Genomic DNA, 23884 nt, shown 5'->3' with positions numbered 1-23884 from the left:
CGCGCCGCGAGACAACCTGCCTGAGACCCGGACCGAAGAAGACATGCTCGGTTAGCTCTTCGAGCTAATGTCTAGGGCTTGAGGTTTTAGGTCCGTGCCGTAGACCTGTGTTCGAAACCCCGTTCAGCCACACTTCGGTGGGTGATTTTGTGTGATTTCTACGGTCTTGAGTGATCCTCTTGAGGATAAACATCCATTATACAACACTTTTTAAGGACACATTTTGGTCCTCAGAGACTCTCCCCATCTCAGCTCTCAATCTTTGGAAAGATTTGAGTGTGTTTCAGAAGACAGATGTGAAAGATAATGATTATGTTTCTGTGCCTATGTTATTTGGTGCTAAGTCAAACAGCATTCAGGAGTGTGATTTTGAGACATTCTGAGGTATAATGTTATCTATGATGACTCAGTGTCTCTCTCTCTCTCTCTCTCTCTCTCTCTCTCTCTCTCTCTCTCTCTCTCTCTGTCTCGACAGGGTGATGATGTTCTGACTGTAATAAAGACCAAGGCCCAGTGGCCAGCATGGCAGCCCCTGAATGTGTAAGTACACAGTTATTACTATGTTATTACATGGTCATATGATGATGTTAAAGGAGTAATTACAGTGTTATTACATATGGCATTATAGCGTGTTAGTGTTATGTGTGACCAACTTCCTCTACAAAGTCCAACACTGCACAGAAAACACCCAGAGTTAAGGCTGGTGAGTTTCCTCTGTGGAGGAGGAGGTTTGACAGCTGTGCTCTGGGTGAGGGTTAGCAACAAAGCTTTATTAGCAATTAACAAGCAGACATGAATGAGAATTCGGTAGTTAAACAAGAAAGTGACTCTACCCCCTTCTAGAGGCCTGACATCAACATCCATCATGCAGCACATATAGTACAGGCTCACATTCAGGATAACAAAAAAAAGCATTTCAGAAGTGAGGCTCAAAAGACAACATTGTCTCGTTCATTATCAAACTAAATTACACGCTAAATTACACTTGTGTTAATTAAATGACTTGGTGTTACTACCAGACTATCCCAGATGTTATGGTATACAGTACCAGTCAAAAGTTTGGACACACCTTCTCATTCAATGGTTTTTCTTTATTTTGTATTATTTTCTACATTGTAGATTAATATTGAAGACATCAAAACTATGAAGGAACACATATGGAATTATGTAGTAAACAAAAAACTGTTAAACAAACCAGAATATGTTTTATATTTTAGATTCTTCAAAGTAGCCACCTTTTGCTTTGATGACAGCTTTGCACACTCTTGGCAAGGTGTGTCCAAACTTTTGACTGGTACTGTATTCTACCACAGTATGACAGATGTTATGGTATATACTACCAGACTATGACAGATGTTATGGTACTGTGTATATACTACCAGACTATGACAGGTGTTATGGTATATACTACCAGACTATGACAGATGTTATGGTATATATTACCAGACTATGACAGGTGTTATGGTATATACTACCAGACTATGACAGGTGTTATGGTATATACTACCACAGTATGACAGGTGTTATGGCTCCTCTGAGGTAAGCTGCTGTTTAGGGGTTTTGAAACAGTCCTACTTTTACCCAGAGGCACCTCTCTCACTTGAAACTGTTTCAGTAGCTAACGTTATGTCCTCCCACTCCCCCTCAACACATTACTGGTCGGGTTCTAGTCTGGTAGACATGGCCGCAGCCACAGCCGTTCATGACCTACAGTGTATCAACAGAATGCAAACCTAGACAGGCTATCACTCTGAGAACAGTCGGCTTTAAGGTCTATTATGTGGCTGACAAGTAAGTATTAGGCTGTTTGCAGGAAGGAGTGGATCCTGAACAACATGCCCCGGGTGCAGCCTTTCTTGTTTGTGGTACAGGAGCCCAACCAAGCTGCTGCAGCAGGAGTCAAAACTAAGTGTGCTGGAAAACCCGCTCAGTGCGTCTGGTCCTCTGTGGCTCAGTTGGTAGAGCAGGGTGCCAACAACGCTTAGGTTGGGGGTTTGATTCCCGCTGGGACCGTATGTACTGAAAAATGCATGGCCTCACTGCAATGTAAGTCGCTTTGGATAAAAGAGTCAGCTAAATGGCGTATGTTATATTTGTGCATATGTCAGATATAGTTATGGTGAATTGAATTTCCTGTCTTTTCTGGCGAGTGAAAACTCTAAGTATCTACCTCGGAAGAAGACATCAAGCCTACTCAAGTTTACGTTACATTTAGCAGACGCTTTTACCCAAAGCGACTTACAACAAGTACATTAGTCTAAAGTAAGTGAGTCATCTATACACCAGTCATCAGAAGCAGAAATCTCTGCTAGGACCAGGTGCCGTTGGCAGTCACAATGCTAAAGGAAGGAAGGATTACTTTTTATTCAACGTACGGTCGGCAAGTTATGTAAAGGATGTCGTAAAGTTCACAAGTCATCAAATTAATTAACATAAAATGAATGAGTTATTTGTGCAAGGTGTCGTAACAGGAGGTGTTAGGTTTAAGGTGTTATTTCACAGGTACAGTACAAGTTAGACACACACTGTTTACATTATATAACAGCCAAGTTTGTTCATGGCCAAGTTTTCATGTTTTAAAACCATAACTTGACGATAGCCAGTTATTTGTCTGAATATTCAGATGTTGTGTACTCTCTGTGACCCCTGCTTCCGATGGCAATTAGCGGATTGTCTAATTTCTAAATCTCCATACGCACATTTCCATAGCCTGCGGAAACTTCTTCAACTAAACATCTTTAATTAACACTTCTATTACAGGCTGCTGTTTATGATACAGCAGTCCTGAGGCTAATGAGCTCTAAATACAAAACCAATATTATTTATTTATTACACAAACATTATTATTATTCCTTTTTTCTTTTCTTTTTTTCTCCAAACAAATATGTTGAGCTGCTTTTGACAGGGATGGTTTTTTTATAATGATGTGTTTAGACATTTGTAGAAATGATGTGAATTGCACTGTAATGATGAATATTCATCCAACTGAAGTTTGTGAACTCATCAAACTTTTAGAGACATTTAAATGCACATAATTTGTACATCGTAGGTTGGCTGTATTGAGGAGGAATAGCAACATGTTGTATGTATGGCGATGCTGTCCGTTAATTATACACAGTACCAGTCACAAGTTTGGACACACCTTCTCATTCAATGGCTTTTCTTTATTTTTTTTATTATTTTCTACATTGTAGATTAATATTGAAGACATCAAAACTCTGAAGGAACACAGATGGAATTATGTAGTAAACAAAAAAGCGTTAAACAAACCAGAATATGTTTTATATTTTAGATTCTTCAAAGTAGCCACCTTTTGATTTGATGACAGCTTTGCACACTCTTGGCAAGGTGTGTCCAAACTTTTGACTGGTACTGTATATATATATATATAAGAAAGGAAGATCGGTAGTGAATAGGTGAACATTGATGTAGATGTCTATGATATAATATATACTGTATATATATATTATATCTTACGCGTCTACATCAATGTTCACCTATTCACTACCGATCTTCCGCCGTAGATTGAAGACCCGTCTCTTCAGGCTACATCTTAACTGTCCCTCCTAAAGACCTCTTCACCCCCACAACCCCTCTGTACAAGTTTCTCTCCTGTTAATAAAAAAAAGTAATTCTTCCTTCTTCTAGCAATGTGACTGCCAATAGCCCCTGGTCTGAGCATTGATTACTATCTTATGATGACTGTTAGATAGATGATTCACTTACTTAAACAAATGTATTTGTTGTGAGTCGCTTTGGATGAAGGCGTCTGCTAAATGGCATACATGTAAAATGCCGTCCGTTAATTACGGACTGAGCCAGTGGTTTCTGGATGGGAGTCATCCGCTGATGGACAACGGAGCTGACGAGGGTCTGTCCGTGTCTGTCTTTTTTATGGACAAAAAAAAGGTTTGAAGGAGTTGAACTTTCCAGAATCCGTTCCTCCGTTTAGCCAATCAGAAACAAGCTTTCCTATTGAGTTGCTAGGTTGCATTGTTCAGTTGCTAGGCTGTTTCAAAGCTCACGCCTCCATTCCATGGATCACATCGGACAGTGCTAACGTATACATTGTTAGACGTTGTTCTGATAGTTTGGTGTGAAGTCATTCAGTAGCTGAATGATGATGAATAACTTGTTTTTCTTTATCATCATAAGTCCTCACCTTTTCTGACCATAACCAGTCTGACCATAACCAGTCTGACCATAACCAGTCAGTCAGCATTCTATTACCCCCTATTCTCTGGCATTGATGTACAATAATCATGTACAGTGTCTCTACCTTGTATTAACTCTTTGTCTGCCTGTCTGTCTGTCTGTATGTCTGTCTGTCTGTCTGTCTGTCTGTCTGTCTGTCTGTCTGTCTGTATGTCTGTCTGTCTGCCTGTCTTTCTGTCTGTCTGCCTGTCTCTTTGTCTGTCTGTCTGCCGACCTGCCTACCTGTCTGTCTGTCTGTCTGCCTACCTGCCTGTCTGTCTGTCTGTCTGCCTGTTTCTTTGTCTGCCTACCTGCCTGCCTGCCTGTCTGTCTATCTGCCTGTCTGTCTGTCTATCTATCTGTCTTTCTGCCTGTCTGTCTGTCTGCCTACCTACCTGCCTGCCTGTCTGTCTGCCTGCCTGTCTGTCTGTCTGCCTGTCTGTCTGTCCCTAGGCGATCAGCCCCGTCAGCAGAGTTCTCCGTGGACCGTACCCGCCACCTGATGTCCTTCCTGACCATGCTGGGGCCCAGTCCAGACTGGAACGTGGGCCTGTCTCTGGAGGACCTGTGCACTAAGGAGTGTGGCTGGGTCCAGAGGCTGGACCAGGACCTGATCCCCTGGGACGCAGGCACCGACAACGGGGTCACATACGAGGTAAAGGGCCCCTGGAGGAGAATAACATCTTAAGCACATATACACTTTGAGAAAATATCAACATAAAATCATAATAGTATATTAACACATATTAACAAAAACCTGTATAAATAATATATATATGCACTGAGAACTTTATTAGGAACACCTGTACACCTTCTCATGGTGCAGGTGGTGTAATGGTGTGGAGAATGTTTTCTTGGCACACTTTGGGCCCGTTAATACCAATCAATCATCGCTTGAATGCCACAGCCTATTTGAGTATTGTTGCTGACCATGTGCATCCCTTCATGGCCATAATTTACCCATCTTCTAATGGCTACTTCCAGCATGATAATGCACCATGTCAAAAGTCGTCTCAAACTGGTTTCATGAACATGACAATGAGTTCAGTGTTCTTCAGTGGCCTTCCCAGTCACCGGATCTGAATCCAATAGAACACCTTTTGGGATGTGGTAGAACGGGAGATTCACAGCTTGAAAGTGCACCTGAAAAATCTGCAGGAATTGTGTGATGCAATCATGTCATCATGGACCAGAATGTCAAAGGAATATTTCTCACATCTTGTGGAATCAATGCCATGAAGAATTGAGGCTGTTTTGAGAACAAAGGGAGGCCCTACCCAGTATTAGTATAGAATCACAATCCCAATCAGAATTATTTTATTTGGCCAAGTATTGTGCACATACAGGAAATTGACTTGGTGAGGTTGGTGCATAAGACATAAAACAACAATATATAAGCAAAATATTCGCAAAAAAAAGTGCAAAATATTAACAAAATAGCCAAAAAAATGTACAAAATAGAACAATAAATGATGTAGGCTGTGTGAGTATAGTGTTCCTAATAAAGTGTTGGGTGAGTGTGTATGTGAGTGTGTATGTGAGTGTGTATGTGAGTGTGTATGTGAGTGTATATGTGAGTGTGTATGTGAGTGTGTATGTGAGTGTATATGTGAGTGTGTATGTGAGTGTATATGTGAGTGTATATGTGAGTGTATATGTGAGTGTGTATGTGAGTGTGTATGTGAGTGTGTATGTGAGTGTGTATGTGAGTGTATATGTGAGTGTGTATGTGAGTGTATATGTGAGTGTATATGTGAGTGTGTATGTGAGTGTATATGTGAGTGTGTATGTGAGTGTGTATGTGAGTGTGTATGTGAGTGTGTATGTGAGTGTATATGTGAGTGTGTATGTGAGTGTGTATGTGAGTGTGTATGTGAGTGTGTATGTGAGTGTGTATGTGAGTGTGTATGTGAGTGTATATGTGAGTGTGTATGTGAGTGTGTATGTGAGTGTATATGTGAGTGTGTATGTGAGTGTGTATGTGAGTGTATATGTGCGTGTATATGTGAGTGTATATGTGAGTGTGTATGTGAGTGTGTATGTGAGTGTATATGTGCGTGTATATGTGAGTGTATATGTGAGTGTGTATGTGAGTGTATATGTGCTCTCCGTGTGTGTTTGGATACGACCTGGACCTCCAGCCCCAGAGTCACGGCACCAGAGCACTTTATGGCCCCGGAAGAGTGTAATCCACCCAGGCGATCCAGCCGAAGACAGACAGCATTATACAGTTTAGTTTTGCTCTCCACAAAGTGCTTTCCTCTTTTCTGAGACGCAGGCCCCTGGTAATGGGGTCACGTACAGTACGAGTCGGGAGGCCCTGGGCTCAGGAAGGAATGTCCGCAATGGTATGCTGTAGGCTGGTATGCTCCCATGGTAATTGAATTCAGACACACACACAGACAATGTTCCAGACCCAGCAGTGTCTTCGCCAGGTCTTGCACCTGATGAATTGGATGTGCACATTGTTTGACATCATTACTTCTCATGTAGCCTTCACTGCGTACATGCTGTCCCTCCTGGGAGAGGCACACACACACACACACACACACAGACGACGTACATGCTGTCCCTCCTGGGAGAGGCACACACACACACAGACGACATACATGCTGTCCCTCCTAGGAGAGGCACACACACACAGACGACTCGGGACTCGTGTGTCTCAGATTCCAGGTGCAATGTCCTGCTGTTGTGCCCTTGAGCAAGGCACTGAACCCCAAAACCTGGACCAGGGGCGTCTGATCCTGTGCTTTCTTTCAAAAGAGGCACATGCCTTATGTATTGTTTTAGGATTCTAAGAGTCTAAATGTATGCTTTAAGATTCTAAGAGTCTAAATGCATACCTTAAGATTCTAAGAGTCTAAATGTATACCCTAGGATTCTAGGAGTCTAAATGTATACCCTAGGATTCTAGGAGTCTAAATGTATACCCTAGGATTCTAGGAGTCTAAATGCATACCCTAGGATTCTAGGAGTCTAAATGTATACCCTAGGATTCTAGGAGTCTAAATGTATACCCTAGGATTCTAGGAGTCTAAATGTATACCCTAGGATTCTAAGAGTCTAAATGTATACCCTAGGATTCTAGGAGTCTAAATGTATACCCTAGGATTCTAGGAGTCTAAATGTATACCGTAGGATTCTAGGAGTCTAAATGTATACCCTAGGATTCTAGGAGTCTAAATGTATACCCTAGGATTCTAGGAGTCTAAATGTATACCCTAGGATTCTAGGAGTCTAAATGCATACCCTAGGATTCTAGGAGTCTAAATGTATACCCTAGGATTCTAAGTGTGGTCAGGATGTCCACTTAAAGACCACAGCCTGTTATAACTCTCAAAAGCAGATCCCCTGCCCTCTTCATCTGGAACGAAAGGAAGCTGTTGGTCCTCCTTCCATTAATAGTGCAGGACCACTGCTTTATTTAGTTGTCGTTTAGGACGCTTGTGAATAAACAAACAGCCCCAAATCCTCTGCCGAAATGTGAGTAAATACACTCAGCTGAAAAACACTACGGACATTAAACAGCATGTTGACTTTAGCGAAGCGGCTGGCTCACAGACGGGTCTTCTGCCTCTACACAGCCAGTATCAGGGTTCTCCCCAGGAGTTTTTCTAACAAGGTGGCTGCTGGGATGCATTCTCAAAACCGACTCGTGTTTATTCATGTCAAAAAACGCTGAGGAACACACAAGCTCTTTCACTATTAACATACGGCATTTAGCTGACGCTTTTATCCGAAGCGACTTACATTGTAGTGAGTCCATACATTTCAGTATATATGGTCCCAGCGGGAATCAAACCCGCAACCTAAGCGTTGTTAGCGCCGTGCTCTACCAACTGAGCCACAGAGGACCACAACAACGATGTAATTGGCGATCAAAGATAGTTACTCTGTCATGACTGAATATCAGTTTAATTCGTTACGAAATGTTTACATACTGGCGCCGCCCAAGTTCACGTCATGGCAGCGCCATACATTCTACAGGGAGAACCCTGTGTATGTACGTAACATAGCATGTTGACGAAGTATTTTTGTTTACAAACTAAGGCCTGCCCCTCATTCTCTTCTTCAACTCACAACGAGAGGCAGGAGTCCACCAGGGGAGGCCGGTGGAGGTAGAAATCAGAGGACGGGCTCATTGTAATGCATGGAATGGAATGAGGAATGGCATCAATTTCCTCATTCCATTCCATGCCGTGTTTGATACCGTTCCCCATTCCGTACCATGCATTACAACGAGCCTGTCCTCCGATTTCTACCTCCACCAGCCTCCCCTGGAGTCCACCAAGTTGGAGTATTTGGATCTACAGTGCAGTGCCCAGTGCAAGAAACTGAGCACAATGTGAGAGACACTGCCATCTATAGGTGGGCAGAAGACACTGCGTGGCTGAAGACGCCTCAGTGGAGACCCACAGCTTGTTGTGGTCCACATGCTGCCGTTAACGGCCTTTAAAGGTTGACTCTGGGATAGGATATGACGTCATGCCAGGAAGTCACAGCAACATGTACCAAAGATATTTGAGGTAAGTAAAGATGGTCGCTCTGTGCGTCCAGGAGTTGATCGTCTCTTCTCGGTTCAAGATGGCGTCCGGTTTTGAAATGATCTGTGGTAGCGTAGCCCCGCTCTTTTCCCATTGACGTCACATCCCAGAGTCCCCCTTTAAACTTGCTCTGCGAATGGAATAGAATAGAATAGAATAATATATTGATTATTCTGCGCCATGTATGATTCACTCAATTGTGGCCTTATGTGGCGTATTTAGTGGGCTGCACACTGTGTGTGTGTAGGTGTGTGTGTGTGTGTGGGTGTGTGTGTGTGTAGGTGTGTGTGGGTGTGTGTGTGTGTAGGTGTGTGTGTGTGTGTGTGGAGGTGCGCTGCGTGAAAGATGATCCACACGGCCCCTCGCTGGGAACAATGTCATAAATCACTCATATAAGGATCACTGCACAACCGATCAATTATGCATATGGAGATCAAACATCCAGGGCCCTACCAGATGGCTTCTGATAGGACTGAATGGGACTGTGTGTCCATTCTCACAGACCCGATGTAGACTCCAGACTGTTGTACTGCAGTCTTTGCACGAGTTACACAATCCCTTCCCAGATTGACACTCATTCACAGCGTACGCAGATTTGAATCCCCATAGGCGTCTGCGTTGATGCATTGGTGCTTGATGCAGATCTATGCTGTACAGATCTATGCTGTGCAGATTTATGCCGTGTCTTTTTCGGGGAGGTCCGCTATTGCGTGAACCCTGCTCTCATTCAGCTTCACTGACTTGTGGTCATGAATCCATTCAGTTTCCATCACATTCAACACTTCTCAGGTTTGAATGACACACTGGTTAATTTATTATTATTATGATTATGATTATTATTATTTATACACTGACTCCAAGGTCTCTTTTTCAGGGGAGTCCTCCTTACATTAAAATACATTACGTGTGTGTGTGTGTGTGTGTGTGTGTGTGTGTGTGTGTACCCCTCCAGTCCCCCAACAAGCCCAGCATCCCCCAGGAGAGGATCCGGCCCCTGACCAGCCTGGACCACCCCCAGAGCCCCTTCTACGACCCCGAGGGAGGGGCCATCACCGCCGTGGCCCGTGTGGTCGTGGAGAGGATCGCCAGGAAGGTACTCTACCTGTCTACCTCAGGGGAGGCTGCCGGAGGGAGAAATCGGAGGACGGGCACATTGTAAAGCATGGAACGGATACCATTCCTCATTCCATTTCATGCATTGCAATGAGCCTGTCCTCTGATTTCTACCTCCAGCAGCCTCCACTGGTCTACCGTCTGTCTGCCTGCCTGCCTGCCTGTCTGTCTGTGTCTGTCTGTCTGTCTGCCTGTCTGTCTGTCTGTCTATCTGCCTGTCTGTCTGTCTGTCTGTCTGTCTGTCTGTCAGCTTTTTTATACAAATATTTTTCTTTCTGGAAAAATAAAGTTCATCCAATTCTGATGTTAGTTCAGTACAACTCTCCTCCCAACCATGAATGTACTACAGATATCTGAGATTATTGTCATCATACTTTCCATTGGATCAGTCTTTTATCAACCCAACAGATTGACTCAATGTTTGTTCCCTGAAAATTGGATTTGGAAAAATGTTCCATCATCATCTTCAATCTCTGACACCCAGATGTCACCCGGTGACCTAACCTCCGTCCGATAGCTGATTGGCCAGAAACAGCCCAGTACTCTGTGATGATGATATGAGTCATATGAGACTAGTGGTGGTCTGGAAGTGGAGAGTGTTATCTGGATGTCTGGTGTTGACCCCTGTCTTCCTGTCTGCAGGGAGAGCAGTGCAATATTGTCCCAGACAATGTGGATGATATTGTAGCAGACATAGCCCAGGAGGAGAAGGAGGAAGGTACGTGTGTGTGTGTGTGTGTGTGTGTGTGTGTGTGTGTGTGTGTGTGTGTGTGTGTGTGCGTGCGCAGGGGGGGTTTGTGAAAGAGTGTGTGTGCGCTTGTGTGTGTGTGTGTGTGTGCGAGCGGGGGGGTTTGGTGAAAGAGTGTGTGTGCGCTTGTTTGTTTGTGTGTATGTGTGTGTGTGTGTGTGTGTGTGTGTAAGACATCTGCTTTATCTAAAGCAATTTGCGATGTCCAATTTAAAAGCACGCTGTACTGTAACTGTTGATTAAGAAGGGTCTGCAGGGCTTAAACCTGCTAGTGTCTGTGTGCTGCAGACAGCCTATCAGGAGGAGTTTAAACCTGCTAGTCTGTGTGCTGTAGACAGCCTATCAGGAGGAGTTTAAACCTGCTAGTGTCTGTGTGCTGCAGACAGCCTATCAGGAGGAGTTTAAACCTGCTAGTCTGTGTGCTGCAGACAGCCTATCAGGAGGAGTTTAAACCTGCTAGTCTGTGTGCTGTAGACAGCCTATCAGGAGGAGTTTAAACCTGCTAGTCTGTGTGCTGCAGACAGCCTATCAGGAGGAGTTTAAACCTGCTAGTCTGTGTGCTGTAGACAGCCTATCAGGAGGAGTTTAAACCTGCTAGTCTGTGTGCTGCAGACAGCCTATCAGGAGGAGTTTAAACCTGCTAGTCTGTGTGCTGTAGACAGCCTATCAGGAGGAGTTTAAACCTGCTAGTGTCTGTGTGCTGCAGACAGCCTATCAGGAGGAGTTTAAACCTACTAGTCTGTGTGCTGCAGACAGCCTATCAGGAGGAGTTTAAACCTGCTAGTGTCTGTGTGCTGCAGACAGCCTATCAGGAGGAGTTTAAACCTGCTAGTCTGTGTGCTGCAGACAGCCTATCAGGAGGAGTTTAAACCTGCTAGTCTGTGTGCTGTAGACAGCCTATCAGGAGGGACGTTTATACAAGTTTAAATTCATCTCATTTGATGTCTCACCACACCCATCAATTACATTCCTCTGCTCCCTTTGATCTGCACCAAAGTGCTTGGTCTGATCTTTCTGTTTAGACGACACTGTTTGCTGCCCAAACAAGACTGTCATTACATTAGATTAGATTACACACACACACACACACACACACACACACACACACACACACACACACACACACACACACACACACACACACACACACACACACACTTCATGAACAGGACGCTGTGGTTATGTGACCTTGATGTGAACTGTGAAAGGTATTAGTAGTACTTACCTGACCGGCAGTACATTGTAAACCATAAGCCAGGATGACAAGGATCCATATTGGGGAGTCATTCATACTCAATATGTATCCTTACCATATCAGGGGAGGCTGGTGGAGGTAGAGATTGGAGGACTGCTCATTGTAATGCATCAGATGGAATGAGGTGTTTGAAACCATTCCTCATTCCATCATGCATGACATGACAATGCCCCCCTTTCCTATTACTTGTAGATCCCATTTAGCCGATCGACAAGTAACGTGGTCCTCTGAGGCTCAGTCGGTAGAGCACAGCACTAACAACACTTAGGTTGTGGGTTCGATCCCCGCTGGGACCATCTATACTGAAAAATGTGGACTCTCACTGCAATGCAAGTGGCCTTGGATAAAAGCGTCAGCTAAATGGGTAGATCTGTTACTTGTCAATCCATCTGTCTGATAGTTCTATCTTCCTCCCCCCTCTGTCCCAGACGACACCCCAGAGACGTGCATCTACTCGGCCTGGTCCCCCTGGTCGGCCTGCAGCTCGGCCACCTGTGACAAGGGCCGTCGTATGAGGCAGAGGATGCTGAAGGCCCAGCTGGACCTCAGTGTTTCCTGCCCCCACACCCAGGACTTCCAGCCCTGCATGGGGCCCGGCTGCAGCGAAGAGGGTGGGCACTCACAAGGCACTCACACAGCCCTGGTTCCAGTGGAGGCTGGTGGAGGTAGAAAATCGGAGGTCTGGGGGGCTCATTGTAATGTACGGAAGGGAATGCAGACTGGTATGATACACACGTCTTTGATACAGTTCCTCATTCCGTTCAATGCATTATGATGAGCCCCCGTCCTCCGGTTTCTACCTCTACCAGCCTCCACTGCTGATGACACAAACACAAACATTTTCAGCAGAGTTAGAAGGCTGGTACTGTATGAGCTAGCTGTGTCCCCTCACCTCAGACCTGAACACAGGTGTTTCTGCCCCCTCACCTCAGACCTGAACACAGGTGTTTCTGTCCCCTCACCTCAGACCTGAACACAGGTGTTTCTGCCCCCTCACCTTAGACCTGAACACAGGTGTTTCTGCCCCCTCACCTCAGACCTGAACACAGGTGTTTCTGCCCCCTCACCTCAGACCTGAACACAGGTGTTTCTGCCCCCTCACCTTAGACCTGAACACAGGTGTTTCTGTCCCCTCACTTCAGACCTGAACACAGGTGTTTCTGCCCCCTCACCTTAGACCTGAACACAGGTGTTTCTCCTCCAAGCAAACCGATAACACTGTAGTCTAATTTACAGCATATGGATTTTTTTATGTCTGTATTCAGAAAGTGTACAGTCCAGTCCCAGTCCAGTACAGAACCTCTGTCTGTGTATATGAAGCATCAATTCGGATGGTTCACATAAACGGTAGACTGTTTACCACAGAGACTATGGCACAGGAGCACGGAATGAGAAATGGTTGACTTTAATCTCCTCGGCGGAGTGAGTTAGTGATCCCTGTGTAATTGTCTACGTGTCACATTGACAAAGAGCAATCAATGCATCCAGGGTGTATGCAAACAGGGAGAACCTGAAGCTAGACAGGAGCAGTAGGGTTGTGTTTAAAGGTCCAGTTAGACAGGAGCAGTAGGGTTGTGTTTAAAGGTCCAGTTAGACAGGAGCAGTAGGGTTGTGTTTAAAGGTCCAGTTAGACAGGAGCAGTAGGGTTGTGTTTAAAGGTCCAGTTGGTAGATTTTAGCTTTACTGCTAAACGGCCATGATACATCGGTAGCCATCAAGGAATGAGATCACATGATGAAGAACGTTCAGTGAAGAGTGTTGTATTCGTCCAAACAAAGCGTTTTCTAAAAACTAGTGTCGGGCACTGGCCTTTCCGTGCCAATTTCACGTTTGGTTTGTTTACAAGGCAACGCACATGTTTGGTGCTATTAGGAAATGTAGCATATGCACGTTTTAAAATGTTCAGTATGGCCAGCAGGGGCAGCAACACGCAAAACTACTTTCTGGAACCTTTAAGAGATGAGACCTGATCTTACACATGAGGAGTAGGGTTGTGTTGATCTTAGTCAGGAGTGGGTTTGTGTTTAGGAGATGAGAGGTGATCTTAGTCAGGAATAGGCTTGTGTTCAGGAGCTGAGAGGTGATCTTAGTCAGGAATAGGCAGTAGTGTGTTCAGGAGCTGAGAGGTGATCTTAATCAGGAATAGGTAGTAGTGTGTTTCGGAGCTGAGAGGTGATCTTAGTCAGGAATAGGCAGTATTAGTGTGTTCAGGAGCTGAGAGGTGATCTTAGTCAGGAATAGGCTTGTGTTCAGGAGCTGAGAGGTGATCTTAGTCAGGAATAGGCAGTAGTGTGTTCAGGAGATGAGAGGTGATCTTAGTCAGGAATAGGCAGTATTAGTGTGTTCAGGAGATGAGAGGTGATCTTAGTCAGGAATAGGCAGTAGTGGTGTGTTCAGGAGCTGAGAGGTGATCTTAGTCAGGAATAGGCAGTAGTGGTGTGTTCAGGAGCTGAGAGGTGATCTTAGTCAGGAATAGGCAGTAGTGGTGTGTTCAGGAGCTGAGAGGTGATCTTAGTCAGGAATAGGCAGTATTAGTGTTTTTAGGAGATGAGAGGTGATCTTAGTCAGGAATAGGCAGTAGTGTGTTCAGGAGCTGAGAGGTGATCTTAGTCAGGAATAGGCAGTAGTGTGTTCAGGAGCTGAGGGATTAGAGATGATGCATCATCACTCCTCTGACTCCTCCGCCGTCACCAGACAGCAGGAAGCGCTCTGACACCATCGCTCTTGTTGTTGTCTTCTCACGGTTAACGCGGCAGATTAGACGCAGTGACACGCAAACAAACAAAGAAACCACGCTGGGGCTTTTTTTCTCGCCATTTTGAAACACAAAAAGGCAAAAAGCCGGGGACTTTGGAGACTAATCAAGTCACACAACCAGCCCAGGAGATCAAAGACATGAATATCGTATTCCACAAAACAGGCTCAGCCCCCGGTAAACAAGACGCGTAGATCTGAGGGCTGTTCTTGTCAGTCAGATGGGCATTAGCCTTGTCTCTCAGGCACCGCTTCTTTGTCCAATTGTCATCAAAGATGTCAATTTGGGCTCCTGCTTAGAGGCAAATGATCAGTCATGCAGAGGTCTCTCTCTCTCTCTCTCTCTCTCTCACTCACTCCCTCTCACTCTCTCTCTCTCTCCCTCTCTCTCCCTCCCCGCCCTCTCTCTTTCTCTCTCTCTCTCTCACATACTCTCTCTCTCCCCACCCGCCCTCTTTCTCTCTCTCTCTCTCTCTCCCCCCCCCTCTCTCCCCCCCTTCTCTCCCTCTCTCTCCCTCCCCGCCCTCTCTCTTTCTCTCTCTCTCTCTCTCCCCCATCTCTCTCTCTCTCTCTCTCTCATATACTCTCTCCCTCCCCACCCGCCCTCTTTCTCTCTCTCTCTCCCCCCCCCCCTCTCTCTCCCCCCCCCTCTCTCTCTCTCTCCCCCTCCCTTCCCTCCCCCCCTCTCTCTCTCTCCCAGGCCCTCTGTAGCCTCAGCTTTGATAAGTTTGATGAGTGGTTGTGGATTCTTCAAGGCTGTTGCTTCTCTCCACTGCACCCTTATCGATTACTCTGGACTGGCACGGCAAAGGATTTTTCGTTTCTTCACCGTCACTCCTTTGTTTTCATTTAATGGTCCGTTAACACAGCTCCGGAGTTGATTGATATTCCTGGGCTGAGCTTGGGAGGCCTGGTAGATAGCTCTGTTGTTGATTGATATTCCTGGGGAGGGTCGGGAGCCCCTGTAGGCATCATCAAGGCTGCCGTTATTTGCAGCTTTTATTAATGATTCACTTAGCTATGCTTCATTACGCCATGCTCACCGCTACCACTCACCCCTGCTGCTGCTGCTGCTCCTGGTCTGCTGGGAGGAGAGGAGAGAGGGATGAGGGGAGGAGAGGAGAAGAGAGGAAGGGAGGAGAAGAGGGGAGAGAGAGGAGAGGGAGGAAAGGAGAGGAGAGGGGAGGAGAGAGAGGTAGGGAGGAGAGGGGAGGAGAGAGAGGAAGGGAGGAGAGGAGAAGAGAGGAGAGTAGGAGAGGAAAGGAGAGGAAAGGAGAGGAGAGGAAAGACAGGAAGGGAGGAGAGGAGAGGAGAAGAGGGGAGAGTAGGAGAGGAGAGGAAAGCAGAGGAGATCAGAGGAGAGGGGAGGAGAGGGGAGAGAGGTAGGGAGGAGAGGAGAGGAAAGCAGAGGAGATCAGAGGAGAGGAGGAGAGAAATCAATGGAAAGTTCTCCAAAGTTAATCCGTCTTTGTTTCTCAAAACAAATCTATTCACAAGCCTTGTTCTCAGATAATTGGACAGTGCGGGCGAGATTAAAGCACGGGTCAATTATTTATTTTTGGGGTTATTTGTTGTTAACAGAGGCGAGTGAAGGGAGGCGCCATATTAGGGGAGGCTGGTAGAGGTAGAAATTGGAGGACGGGCTCACTGTACTGTAATGCATGGAACACAATGAGAAATGCCATCCTTGTTCCATTCCATGCATTACAATGAGCCCGTCCTCCAATTTCTACCTCCACCAGCCTCCCCTGTCAGGTAGCCAATAGCAATGGAATGGAATGGACAGATTGGTGATATGCCATATCAATAACCCTGTCCGACCTTTGACCCTGTTGCACTATTCTTAGAACACATCCTTCCTTCCTGTTTCCCCCATGGTCATCACAGATCTCACGCGACAGGGCGGGTCAAAGCAAGCCTCGCCGCTTCAGTCATCTCCTCGACGCAAGAAACGACGCATTTGAGTCCTATTTGAACTTTGACCTTTGGTTCCTGTGTTTGGTACCCCCAGAGCCGTCCACCTGTATGATGTCAGAGTGGATCAGCTGGTCTCCGTGCAGCGCCTCCTGCGGCATGGGGATGCGTTCCCGGGAACGCTACATCAAGCAGTTCCCAGAGGACGGCTCCCTCTGCTCCATCGACACCGAGGAGACGGAGAAGTGCGTGGTCAACGACGACTGCTGTGAGTCTTCACATCTCACAGCCTTCAGGGTCCACAGGCCACAGCCTTCAGGGCCCACAGGCCACAGCCTTCAGGGTACAGAGGCCACAGCCTTCAGGGTCCACAGGCCACAGCCTTCAGGGCCCACAGGCCACAGCCTTCAGGGTACAGAGGCCACAGCCTTCAGGGTACAGAGGCCACAGCCTTCAGGGTCCACAGGCCACAGCCTTCAGGGTATGAAATTGAAATTAAACTAAATTACTGAGGTTAAAGTAGAGCTTTCATTTGATGGCGTTTGTGCACATATTGGTTTCACCATTCAGAAATGACACCACTTGTTATGCATAGTCCCCCTATTTAGCTGAGAATCTCTGCTTTAACCTCATAGTACTTGTTTGATTTCAAATCCAAACTTTGGGAGTGTAGAGCCAAAAGAAGAAAACATGCTTCACTGTCTCATTACTTCCACAGGGGTCTGCGTATCAGTCAGGGAGATGTCAGTATCATGTTGCAGGTTCAAGTACTTAGTGTCGATTTTAGCTTCTTAGTGAAGACGGCTGTATTAGTCCAAACAAAGCATGTTGGCTTTGAGTCCCACTATACCACTGTATTTATTGATCTTCAGCCTTCAGGGACCAGAGGCAGTTCTATCGGTCAGGGAGATGTCAGTATCATGTTGCAGGTTCAAGTACTTAGTGTCGATTTTAGCTTTAAAATCCTGCTAAATGGCCATGAAAAATCGTTAGCCACTCAGGAATGAATTCAGTCAGGGAATGAATCATCACATGATGCAGAACGTTCAGTGAAGAGTGTTGAATTGGTCGAGTCTAAGCACTTTCTAAAATCTGGTGTCGGGTAGGACGCTGGCTTTTACGTTCCTAGTTCACGTTTGGTTTGTTTACAAGGATATGGAAATGTTTGGCGCTGAGAAAACATAACATACAGTATGCACATTTTCAGTGTTGCCAGAGGGGGGCAGCAACAAGCAAAACAGCATGATGGACCTTTAAGTGTGTGTATAGTCTTATCATTCAAACTCCATAGAAACATGCGTCTTGAGACCCTTTTTGAAACATAAACTGTGTGTGTGTGTGTGTGTGTGTGTGTGTGTGTGTGTGTGTGTGTGTGTGTGTATGTGTGTGTGTGCGTGTGTGTGTGTGTGTCTGTCCCATCATGTCCCCCAGCCCCCAGCAGCTGTGTGGTAACAGAGTGGGGGGAGTGGGACCCCTGCAGCGCCACCTGTGGGATGGGCATGAAACGACGCGAGCGCATGGTCAAGATGCCCCCGTCAGACGGCTCCCTCTGCAGGGCAGACGTGGTAGAGGTGGAGAAGTGCATGATGCCAGAGTGCCGTGAGTTACGCCCAGTGTGTGTGTGTGTGTGTGTGTGTGTGTGTGTGTGTGTGTGTGTGTGTGTGTGTGTGTGTGTGAATGTGTGTGTGTCTGTATCTGTGTGAGTGTGAGTGTCTGTGTGTGTGTGTCTGAACCAGACTTGTTGACACATTCCTCATCTGTATGTGTGTGTGTGTGTGTGTGTGTGTGTGTGTGTGTGTGTGTGTGTGTGTGCAGACACCATCCCGTGTATGCTGTCTCCGTGGTCGGACTGGAGCGACTGCAGCGTGACCTGTGAGAAGGGAGTCCGGACGCGGCAGCGCATGCTGAAGACCCCCCCGGAGCTGGGGGGCTGCGCCGAGGAGCTGGAGCAGCAGGAGAGGTGCATGCTGCCTGAATGTCGTAAGTGTCCCCAGCAGGACGGCAGGGCTTACAGCAGGGGAGGCTGGCGGAGGTAGAAATCGGAGGCTGGTGGAGGTTTGAAATCGGAGGACGGGCTCGTTGTAATGCATGGAATGGAATGAGGAATGGTAATCAAACACTCCTGCACACACGCACAAACGCGCACACACACACACACACACATACACATACACATACACATACACATACACACACACACACACACACACACATTGTAATGCATGGAATGGAATGAGGAATGGTATCAAACACGCGTTTGACGTTGACCATTCCTCATTCCATTCCTTGCATTGCAATGAGCCCGTCCTCCGGTTTCTACCTCCACCAGCCTCCACCAGCCTCCAGTGAAAGCGTTGTGTTCCTCTGGTGGGGTAATGAAGGCGCCCTGGCCCTCGGAGTGCTGATGAAACTGATGGGGCACAGGTCTGATGATGAAATAACACCCAGGGAGGTTTTATGCTGTTGGACTTGAGCTCCTGTATTATTCATACGTTCTCAGTAGCTGCCCTTTAAGTCAGCCAGTCAGCCAGTCAGCCAGTCAGCCAGTCAGCCAGTCACTCACTCATCTCTCTTATCTGTCTCTGTCTGTCTCTCCCCTCTGTCTCCATCTGTCCATCCCTCCCTCCCCCCTCCCTCCCTCCCTCTCCCCCCCCTCCCTCTCTCCCCCCCTCCCAACCCCCTCCCTCCCTCCCTCCGCCCCTCTCTTCCTCCCCCCTCTCCGTCCCTCCATCCTCCCTCTCTCCCTCCCTCCCTCCCCCCCCCCCTTCCCCCCTCCTCCGTCCCTCCATCCTCCCTCCTCCGCCCCTCTCCCCCTCTCCCTCCATCCACCCCCCCGACCCCCTCCCTTCCTCCCTCCGACCGTCCCCCCCCCTCCCTCCGTTCCCCCCCCTCCCTCCCTCCCTCCCTCCCCCTCCCCCCCCAGCCACAGACTGCATGGTGTCTGAGTGGTCTGAGTGGTCTGAGTGTAACAAGTCGTGTGGTAAAGGCCACGCCCTGCGGACCCGCATGGTGAAGCTGGAGGCCCAGTTCGGGGGCAGCGCCTGCCCAGAGACGGTCCAGAGGAAGAAGTGCAAGATCCGGAAGTGCAGCCGGGGCTCCAGGGCCAGCGGAGAGAAGAAGAAACGCAAGGAGGGAGGGGAGAGGGAGAGGGAGAGGAGGAGGGGGGGCGGCGGCGGCGGCCAGGGCAAGCAGGGGCGGGACGCGGCGGTGGAGGAGCAGCCAGGTGAGTGGGGTGTGCCGTTGGTGTCCGTCTTCATCATCGTCATCATCATCATCATCATTCTCATCACCATCGTCATTATTGTTAACATTCTCATCATCATCATCATCATCATCATTTTTATCATAATTATCATCATCAACATTATCATTCATCATCATCAATATCATCACGATTACAATCTTTGCAACTAATAAACACCACTAATAACCACTCTACCTTCCATCTTTATTACAACAGTTTACATTACAACAGTACATGTTATGTTGGAGTGTTCAAGTATACACACCTGCCAAATACACACCTGCCAAATACACACCTCCCAAATACACACCTGCCAAATACACACCTGCCAAATACACACCTGCCAAATACACACCTCCCAAATAGACACCTCCCAAATAGACACCTCCCAAATAGACACCTGCCAAATACACACCTCCCAAATACACACCTCCCAAATACACACCTCCCAAATAGACACCTCCCAAATACACACCTCCCAAATACACACCTCCCAAATACACACCTGCCAAATACACACCTGCCAAATACACACCTGCCAAATACACACCTCCCAAATAGACACCTCCCAAATACACACCTCCCAAATAGACACCTCCCAAATAGACACCTCCCAAATAGAGAACCCCAGCTCTCGGGCCCAGAGCAGGACCAGACCAGGGCCAGACCAGGGCCAGACCAGGGCCAGACCAGGGCCAGACCAGGACCAGACCAGGGCCAGACCAGGGCCAGACCAGGGCAAGATGTATGGCTCTGTTAGAACTGGAGCAATGTACCTGTTAGCAATGCTCCTGTTAGCTAAAGCCCTTTTAGGGCCGGACTGATGGTTCTGTTAGCAATAGCTCTGTTACTGGGGAGGCTGGTGGAGGTAGAAATCGGAGGACGGGCTCATGGTAATGCATGGGACGGAGTGAGGACTGGTATCAACCACCTGTGTGCTCCTTCCCCTCCTCTGTCAGTGTGGGAGTGATGGTTCTGTCAGAGTGACCGCACTCAGCACTAAGCAGCCCTGTCAGAGAGATGGAGAGACCCAGCAGGGTCCCAGATGGCCCTCCTGAGGCCCACAGCAGAGCAGGGCGAGGCAGGCTGGACAGCCAGGGATGCGCTGGGGGCTGGGGGCCAGGCCTGGAGCCAAGGGGCTGGGGCTGGGGCTGGGGCTGGGGCTGGGGCTGGGGCTGGGGCTGGGGCCGGGCCTGGAGCCAAGGGGCTGGGGCTGGGACTGGGGCTGGGGCTGGGGCTGGAGCTGGAGCCAGGGGTTGGGACTGGGGCTGGGGCTGGGGCCAGGGGTTGGGACTGGGGCTGTCCCAACCCCAGTCCCAATTTCAACCTCCACCAGGCTCCCCTGAGTGAGACCATAGCTGACCTGGAGCTAATGGGGGTGTAGTCAGTGATGAACAGCCCCCTGCTCTGACAGGTGGACATCCCTGACATCCCTCTTGCTCCACAATACCATAATACTGTTCCCATCATGCTTGTTCAATCTGCTGTGAATATGCATATTGTACGAAAATATCGGTCATGAAATTGGCTCTGGCACATTAATCATTTCACTATTTTACCTCACTTGGGCCTCTCACATAAATTAAACATGCCATATTCAAGTAGATTATGACTTATAATCTAATCACAGATTTGGCAAACTGAAGAAAGTGCACACCCCTCTCTCATCTCTCATCTTGGTATCTCCCACAGGATGTAAAATGCGCCCGTGGTCCAGCTGGGCGGATTGTACCAAGCACTGCGGCGGGGGGATCCAGGAGCGCTTCATGACGGTGAAGAAGCGTGCCAAGAGCGCTCCGCAGGTCACCAGCTGTAAGGACAGGAAGGAGATCCGTGCCTGTAACGTTCACCCCTGCTAGGGGGCGCCACTGAGCCGACTGTGTTTCTATGTGGTACGATTGATGCACTCTGTATTAGGGCTGGTGGATATGGGGATGGACAGACTCAGTGTTGTTGGTTGGTGAACCCAGGTTGTCTGCCTGTATGTCGAAAAGAGGAGAGGTGGAGGAGGAGGAGGAGAGGAGGAGGAGGAGAGGAGGAGGAGGAGGAGGAGGAAGAGGGTGTTCTCCAGGAAAGCCATTACTGTAGGCATTTAGTGGACCACTGGGCTGAAGACAAGACCAGTGTCAGTCTGTCAATTAGTCTTATAGTAGCCTCTGCAGCGGGCCCATGTATTACTATGTAACCAACACTATACAGTACCAACGTCACAGTCTCACACACACACACACACACACACACACACACACACAGACACACACACACACACACACACACACACACACACACACACAGACACACACACACACACACACACACACACACACACAGATATACACAGACACACACACACACACACACACACACACACACACACACACACACACACACACACACACACAGATATACACAGACACACACACACACAGATGTACACACACACTCACAACACACGAATAAAATGTTTTTTACAATGTTCATTTTTTTTTGTCTTTATATACTGTTATACGGTCGTATTGGCTTCACTAGCATTGGTCTCTCTCTCTATAAGCTCTGTCAGCATGTCTGTAACGTTCATCTCCCTCAGAAGACGCCCTGTTATTGGGTCTTACCCCGCCGTGAACAGCAGGGGAGGCTGGTGGAGGTAGACATCGGAGGACGGGCTCACTGTAATGCATGGAGCGCGTTTGATACCATTCCTCATTCCGTTCCATGCATTACAGTGAGCCCGTCCTGCGATGTCTACCTCCACCAGCCTCCCTTGTTGAATATAACGTAGGTTAAAAAGACTTCGGCCGCACAAAGGGTATGTAAGTATGTAGAACGAGCCACTTTAAAAAGCCCAAATCCCACGTTTTTACTGTAGTGAAAGGCATGATACAGTACAGGACGTGTCTCATGAATAGTCTCCTGCTCCGTTTCTTACCTGAGGATGAGGATGTTCTCCTACCAGATCAAGCAGCCATGGTATTATCAATGAAGTCGCCTCAAAGATCACAGCTGGTTGACACGTTGTACAAAGTAGCTCTGTTCAATATACAGCAAGGCGTTTTCGCCGAAAATCTGTGTGGATTATGGTGAAATGTTATTGAACTACAATACCCATCAGGCAATACATGTTGTTGAACTACAATACCCACCAAGTAATACATAGAACAAATTGTATCCTGTGGCTACTTCTCTAATTTGAAAAACTGAAGCGCAGGACAGTTATCATTCCAGTGTTTTGTATGACTTAGTACATTATCATTTTCAAGACAATAATCTGTTGTGATTTTTGTATTTCATTGTAATACAAGTAGAGGCTATAAAACTAGCAATGCCTCAGAGAGAGGGCAGATATTTTTGGTTCAACATTAGATTTGCTGTTTTGTTGTTGTCGTGATATTTTGATAAGAATGAGAATGAGACTCCTGACTCTTGTGTAGACATGTTCCCTGTCTTTCTCTCTCCTCTTGTTCTGTTCACTCTCTCTCTATCTCGCTCTCTCTTTTCTTCTCTTTTGCCTCTACATCATATTACTATTTTGGAATAAATCACCTTTACAATAAAAGTAACTGTGAGACATTGTTTTGTGAATGTATTTTTGCCCCATCTCCCGCTGGTTCTAAACACACAGAGCCTTGGGTCCTGTGTTCGATATTTGGCTGCACTCACGGTAGCAATAATAATAAACATCCACCAGAGGGAGACAGAGGAGGGGACTTAATAGAGAAAGGCTTTGCTGCGTCTTGCCACTCATAACAGTTGGGCCAGCTGCACTTCTTTATTCGGTCTGCGGGGGGAGCTATAACCTAATTATTCTAAGTTTCCCTCTCTCGGTGATCAGCCCTGTACCTCGGCTCAGACACAGGTAACCAAGCCCTGCTGTAGAACGATGTATGACGAGAAAACATTTGTGCTGAAAGTATTGAAATACTTATTGAAAGCCTATGTGCCTTTCTTTGTGAAAGGAATCTGTTCTGAATCTCAATGATTCAATACTACAGCTTTGATACTGACTGATTTAATATGAAACCTGTATCAGGGAAATAAACTGTTGTGATAGATGTTCTTTCTTGAATACCAATATAGCAATAAGCACTTGAGTTTTATTAAACAGAGCACACAGAAGA

General features: G+C 47.1%; 1 protein-coding gene across 1 annotated transcript in view; it reads left to right on the top strand.

The window, feature by feature from the left end:
* spon1b (spondin 1b) overlaps window positions 1-22247 on the top strand; it is a 65215-nt gene extending 42968 nt beyond the window's left edge. Inside the window, 10 exon segments of the mRNA XM_083667101.1 lie at window positions 476-540; window positions 4648-4849; window positions 9694-9834; window positions 10497-10572; window positions 12286-12468; window positions 16623-16793; window positions 17957-18124; window positions 18341-18505; window positions 19449-19748; window positions 21462-22247. Of these exon segments, the coding sequence (XP_083523227.1) occupies window positions 476-540; window positions 4648-4849; window positions 9694-9834; window positions 10497-10572; window positions 12286-12468; window positions 16623-16793; window positions 17957-18124; window positions 18341-18505; window positions 19449-19748; window positions 21462-21628 (1638 nt within the window). The 3' untranslated portion in view covers window positions 21629-22247.
* The last annotated feature ends 1637 nt before the right edge of the window (window positions 22248-23884 follow it).

The sequence above is a fragment of the Argentina silus genome, assembly GCF_951799395.1.
Source record: "Argentina silus genome assembly, chromosome: 3".
Classification (NCBI taxonomy): Eukaryota; Metazoa; Chordata; class Actinopteri; order Argentiniformes; family Argentinidae; genus Argentina; species Argentina silus.
This window is presented reverse-complemented; position numbering and strand designations above follow the sequence as displayed.